Genomic DNA, 6,944 nt, shown 5'->3' on the forward strand with positions numbered 1-6,944 from the left:
ACCCCAACTATCACCTTATCGACTAGTACATTTACAACAAGCTGAAAATTGCCAACTTGTTGGGAAATGTTTGAAGCAAAGCACACCGTTACAGAGTGCAGATCGGCAAGACGTTTTCCTTTTTATCTAGTTTTGCAGTTTTAATCGTGGAATATAACATTCTGCTTTCTTTTTTAGCTGTCGTTTAATTTCGTGGTTGTCGTGCAACCGCCTCGTTTAGAAACGTCCTGCGGAAACAGACAACAATGACCTTATCATAGTCTGTGAAACTTAGAGTTTTCTTGTTTCTTATCAGGCGGGGCGAGTGGAAAAGCTTCAGCGTATGAGATGGTGCATTACGGAAGGCATGCAAGCAGACTTGACTTCCCCCGGTGTGCCCACTAACATGGTTCCGAGATTCCCTGGACAACATGGTGATGGGTTACTACCTACCCCTGTTCACTTCCCCTTTGGCCCAGTGCCGCCGGCGCTGCAGAGTGTCACATTACCTAATGCTGCGTTCTTTCCAGCCGGAGCCAACATACCGCAGATGCAAGGCAGAGGAATGAATGCCAAGCGAGGCCGAGGTCCAAGTAGCCGACAGCCTGTGTCGGGATTAGGTGGCCAGTTAGAGGTGGCTGGAGTACCTATTGCACGTTGGGGTGGTAACAAAGCTGGGCGTGGCTACAGCGACAAAGAGCGTATTGTTGTTGGAGGGCCTTCCAGTGTTGAGATGGGGCGACCTAATAGGCGTGGCCGGGGATATTTTCCACGGGGTAGGCGTGGTGTGAATACCACTGTTCGAAACGTTTCTTGGGCAATTGATGTGGATAAAGATTACGATAGAAGTATCGGCTATGTCGAGCAACCGGTGAAGCCGAGGAAGAAATCTACAAACATCAGTCAAGTACGCGAAGGTGGCGATGGCGGTAATGATATTCCCATGATAGCGCGAGGACGCGGTGATGGCGCCAATGACACGGAAAGCCTTGCTGGTGATGGTCTTGGTGTTGGCATGGCACTTCAAGGAGGGATGCTCCCCCATGCTTTGCCGGGCCAGATGATCCCCATGCCACAGACACCACCAGTCCAGTTCAATGGACAAACATACGGACTGCAGCCCGCACCAGATGTTCCCCATATACCAGTCCCATCCGGTCTTGACAAGGCACCAGGAAGCCAAGTCCCAGTTATCTTAACCAAACCCGGTGATATGGTACCCACGGGGATGGCACGGGGGCGTGGCGTAAGCATTGGCATGGGAGGGGAAGGACCTCCCTATCACATGCCCATGGAAATTGTTGATGCCGGTAGTAAAGGGAGGGGATGGTGGTGGGAAAAACAACAGCAGCAACCACAGCCACAATCGTGATTTTTACAACTGCCACAAAATGGTTTGTTTACCATCTTTAACACTGTTTGTGTAAATTCTACCTTATCGCTCGTTTTTCCGGTCTCCTCTTGCCAAAAACCGTCTGTTATTTAAGTCCTGGACTGTTTATATCTCATGGCCGAGAAACTATTCAAAAATATGCCATAATAATCCGCTATGTTTCAGGATAGTCTCGCTTTCTGGAAATTCGCATAGTTTTTGTTCTCATGACTTGCGTGACGAAAAAGAATTACGCCGTAAGGACACCAGGCCTGTTTTCGAAATAGCACTCCGACTTAAACTGTGAGGAAAAATAGCATTTTGTTTAATATTCGGAAAACTTTATGCTATATTCACTCGCCAATAGAACGAAATGGGCAAGACACTTTCCTCGTAAATCTTGAAGGCTTTTTCTTTTTATCTTTTGTCGTCCGTTTTATGAAATTTATTAGTTAAAATCATGTGCAAGTTTTCTCTGTTTAAAGCGTTAAATTACGGAAGTATAAGAGTGGAAGTTACAAGAAAGCCAAGAATGTTAATGGGCATACATTATTTGTTAACCCAAGCCTTTACTTTATTTAAGGCAGGCACAAGCTGTTCTTGGCAAATTATGAAAATTAAATTTGAAATACTCTTCTCTAGTAAGGGATACATAGCTCCGTGAGAGGGTTATTTTTTTGCTCTTTTTCCAGCGTTTTCGCTCAATTAACATTGAGCAGGGTGATTTCAGCTCGAAAAAGTTCGAACAATTATTGTAACATTTGCATTTGGTTTATGGGAAAAGAAGTCAATTTAAATTTGATATCATCAAAGGATTTTACAAGTTGCACCTTGGTAACATCCTATTTCGCTTTCATCTGATTCGTTAAGGATTTCATTACAATATGTGAGGAAAATTTTTTTTCCTTTAAGAGTGCTAAGCAATGCTTGATTAAAACGGTTCTTGCCGCCAACCTACGTCGAGTATGGATGGGTTTTAAGTGACCTGAAGTCATTTTTCACTTAATTTCAGATGAATATCTCGAAATGTCTTCACTGGCTCATTCAGTGACTTTTGTCACGCGTGACGTAGTTTGACTGCAAGTGACATGGCTTTTGAGTTTCGTTACTTTCATCCATTGGTTTTCAGTTGAGTCTCGAAGGCAAGATTGCGATTGGTTTGATTTTTCATGTACGTGATTGGACTCAAAATTTCGCATTTTTCACTCACCCAATCAGACGTACTTTGTTCGCTGGCGTTATGCCCCGATTTGTTGGGTTCTGACAGAGGCATTGAATTTAATTTTCTTGGGTTTTGAAACTCAGCTGAAAACTTGTCAATATAATTATCGTTTTTGAGCAAGAAAGTTCGAATATAACAATTTGAAAAAGCACTTTGGTAATTGTCAGATTAAAGTTAATGAGCAGTCTTTCCAATAAATGCTGCTTGTCAGCTTTCTTTATATGATAACACGTGTAACGTGTAACGTTTGTTTTTATGGTCCCGTCCCCCCCCCCCCCCCCCCGTCTTTATTTGTTTAATTACTGGTTGAATTTTTTTGCCGGGGCTAACATTCTCGAAAAAGACTCTGTTTAACTTGTTGATTTCCTGCCTGAGGATCTTCACCACAATAAATCTCGTTCAAAGGTGATTAGTTGGTTGTGTTTTCCGGTCAATGTGTTCGTTTGTAAGCAGGCCTCATTTCCAGACTGCATTTTTGGTCAACCGTGAAAAAGTATACTAAAGTCGGCCATAGTAAAGGCTGCCTTAGACTTGATTACGTCCTTTCAATTTTCTGTTTTCCCTGTTCTCCAGTAGAAGAAAGTGTACTTTGTTCATACTTCCAAATTGTTCCCACCGCCAAGAAATTGTAACGGTGATGAAAGATTTCACTTTTTTTGGAGAAATGAAATGCATAATGTAGAATTGATCACACGTGCAAAGCGTTCAGAGGACATGTAATTGTTGATTGCTCATTAGCTGCGCCCTTTTAATTAGTGACGATTGTTTTCTGCCTGTTTTCTTTATTTGCCAACGCTGTCTTGTTTACTGAAGTTAATGTGTCAAGGCCTTTTCATCGTTTCTGCTTTAAATGCTATATATTCTGAGTAGCAAGCTGGCTTTTGACATCATCCTGGCTGGATGAATCATTCTTTTCTTCATAAGGTAGGGTTTATGTTATTCAATGATTCCCAAATATTAAGCCACCAACGCGCTGCAATGCAAAAAAACTCGCAACACTGCGTGGAGAATCACTCGTTTGTTTGCCCTAAGCGGCATCACAGCTTGAGATTGTTGTTTTAATATGAAATTCGAGTTGTGGCAATCACATCATGATAAGTGTTACTTATGCATGCTTGTTCTATTCTTTCGACGGCAACACAAGCGCGATTCAAGCAAAAGAGAATACAAGTGTGAAACATCTCGATTGACGAAACTCAACTCAACTCACTGCGCATGCTTTGGCCGGTGATTCCTTCAGGAATTTCAGGCTAGAGAGGATAGACTTTAATCGAACTCAAATTAACGCAGTTCAAAAGTGCAAAACCAGTGATAATCGCGTATATACAGTGCTTTGCTAAGCTTGCTTTTATTTGCGTCCATTGAGTGTATTTTTTTGTGCACGTGCCTCCATCTTTCTTCCTCTATGCACGTGCCTCCATCTTTCTTCCTCTATGCACGTGTCTCCATCTTTCTGCCTCTATGGACGGACCTTTATTTTCTGTTTTCAATTTGTCCATCTGATTCTTTTGTGCGTACTTGGTTTCCAAGCCCTAGCTTTGTCGGGTATTTAGAATTACTGGGGTGAATTCACTGTAACTAAGGCGCAATAATCGTTTTAGTCATGTACACAATTGTTTTTCCCGTCCGATCAAACTGGGCGTGTAAGGTTGTTGGCGGAAGCAACTCTTGCTTTCGGGACACACTTAACTGTATCTGAATCATGTAATGACATACTTGAGTTCTCTGGTGTGAATGTTGCTTCCGAAACAAATGCTTTTATGATGACCTTATCCTTGCTGTTCAAAGCACGGGCAGCGATTGACTTGGTTTAGTACCATGGCAACCGATGGGTTAAGTATGCCACCTTCCGAATCAGTGTTTTGCGAAAATATTTCCACTTCTTATATTCTCTAAAAACCACTTTCTTAAACGGAAAGTGTTGATAAAATTAGGGAGCTAAAGCATTTGCGCCGACGCCTACGAGAACGCTACAAAGCAATGGTTTTAGCCTAGGAACAAAAACAATAGTTTTTCGCACGTTCTGCTCGTGCGTTTTTCATTTCGGTACATTTCTTAGCCTTTCTAATCCTGACATCGACGTGGATTTGGGGTTATGTGGACGACGTGAATACTCGGGTTACCATGGCAACCTAAGAGCCATCTAAAAACACCCTATATTTTGTCTTTAAAACGCTTATATCTCAAAAACAAATTCGCTGACCCCCATTTTTCATTGCTGAAAAGTTATAAATAGGCTAAGATTAATACTCTCTGATTCGTTGCCACCTTCAAAACTAGAAAGTTTTTAAGGTGGCTCTGAATCCGGTCAAGGGAATTTTGTCAACTTTGCAGAGAGTTCTATCTTGGCCTGCTAATTACTTTCCAAATATAAAAATTGGGGGTTAGCCAGTTTGTTTTTGAGATACGAGTTTTAATGCAAAATTAGGGTGATTTAGGTGGCCTTATGTTGCCATGGCAACCGATTACCCTAATAAGCGCATTTTATTAAGCAATTATTGGTTTTTAGTATTTACCATAACATTCGCGTTTTTTCAAACAGTTTAGATTCCAGTTCTATACAGTTTGCTAAAAGAAGTGTAACTGTCGTTTCTTCTTTATTAGGAAGAAAGTTCATATATCAAAGACGTTCGCTCCAAACCGCGTCTCCCAAGTTACCGGGGCGCGTTTTCTTTTCCGGCTTAAGAGTTCAAATATGCAATTTTCTATTAATTTTTGTCTTTTAAATGCGTGATCCATACACAACAAGGCGAATAATATGCAGAACTTCGTGATCGAACCTGATATTCAATCAGTTCATTTATTAGAGTCATTGCGAGGGATGAGGTTGCCCCGAGTATTCGACCTGGAGGCTCGTGTACGACAGTTAAAATTGAACTATCAACATACAACTTTCAGCAATTACCAAAGTCTGTAGGTTTAGGAGAGATGAATCCACTGACGACTCTACTTGCGAGATCTTCCGTAATGGTTTCACGACTTTTAAGTCTTGGAGATGGATGAATCGGTGACACCACTTACACTGGAATTAAAATTCCAGTGTAAGTGGTGTCGCAGTTCAGCTTTTCACAGTAGAACATATATCCTGTGATTGTCCTAAAAACGTCAATGGAGGGCTCAAACCGGTTTCAACAATTTCAAGAGACTGCCTTATCATGAGGATTTACTCTGTAACACTGTTTCACGTAACGGCACTAAATGAAACACCAATTTTTTTAAAAATTGAAGCGCAGCCAGGATTAGGCATATTAAAATACAATAAAAAACGTTCTCTGGCTAAAAATTTTGACAAAGAATATAAGCTTTCGGCTGTCGATCTACAGCCTTCCACGGATAAAACGTTGAATGTAAATTAGTGAAATATATACAAAAAAGGCGAGATAAAAATGATAAAAAGAACAGAGTAAAGGTATGAAAAATGGTGGCTATTGTTTAAAAAGGATTTTATACTGATTACTCTGTTCTTTTTATCATTTTTATCTCGCCTTTTTTGTATATATTTCACTAATTTACATTCAACGTTTTATCCGTGGAAGGCTGTAGATCGACAGCCGAAAGCTTATATTCTTTTTCAAAATTTTTAGCCAGAGAACGTTTTTTATTGTATTTTACCAATTTTTTTCTTGACAAGAACGGACTCATCATTGTGGTGTGCTGGGTCACCAGCAGAAGGAAGGCAGTCTAGAAACACCTTATCTATCCGGTATCTGAAACACTTATATCTCATAAACGAACTCGGTGAACCCCATTTTTATTACAGGAGACTGATCAGCTGGCTATGATGAAACATTAATAAAAACTGGATTTTTTTTCATCCTCAAACAGCATTTTCATAATCAACTAAGTTCATTCTGCCACTGGATAAATCTTTTTATAGCGGGTATTAAGAAACCGGTCAGTGTAAAACGCAGACTGCAGAATGCAGACTAAGGTTAAAATGCATCTGTTGAAAATGCCCAAACCCCTTAGAAATGCTAACCTTAGGCCTGCAGTCTGCGTTTTACACTGACACAATTTAATGGGTTTGCGAAAATAAGAATTCGAGGAAGTTTAGAGAGGTACTTTTGCAATGCTGTACCGTCTCCACGGCAACAGTTAGGAACTCGCCGATGAAAATGTACATTGATATTCGTGCATTATAAGTTAACAAAAAAAATATTAATAAATAAAACTTAAAGACACTTTAAGAAAATTGCGTGACAAATATCAAAACGTTTTCCTACTGAAAGGATCGACAGTGTTGCAATTCTTTTCCTTTGGAAACCCACCGTTTCCCGTGGAAAATCCTTCCAAGGATCCATAATTTAAATCTTAACTGTTTTCTCGTACCTCCCATGCTAAGTATTTCTTGTGTCCAGTCACCACGTGCCT

General features: G+C 40.6%; 1 protein-coding gene across 1 annotated transcript in view; it reads left to right on the top strand.

The window, feature by feature from the left end:
• LOC138011578 (constitutive coactivator of PPAR-gamma-like protein 1 homolog) overlaps positions 1–2,793 on the top strand; it is a 13,708-nt gene extending 10,915 nt beyond the window's left edge. Inside the window, exon 7 of the mRNA XM_068858652.1 lies at positions 296–2,793. Within this exon, the coding sequence (XP_068714753.1) occupies positions 296–1,351 (1,056 nt within the window). The 3' untranslated portion in view covers positions 1,352–2,793. The remainder of the gene's footprint in view (positions 1–295) is intronic.
• The last annotated feature ends 4,151 nt before the right edge of the window (positions 2,794–6,944 follow it).

Source organism: Montipora foliosa, chromosome 7 (genome assembly GCF_036669935.1).
Source record: "Montipora foliosa isolate CH-2021 chromosome 7, ASM3666993v2, whole genome shotgun sequence".
Lineage (NCBI taxonomy): Eukaryota > Metazoa > Cnidaria > Anthozoa > Scleractinia > Acroporidae > Montipora > Montipora foliosa.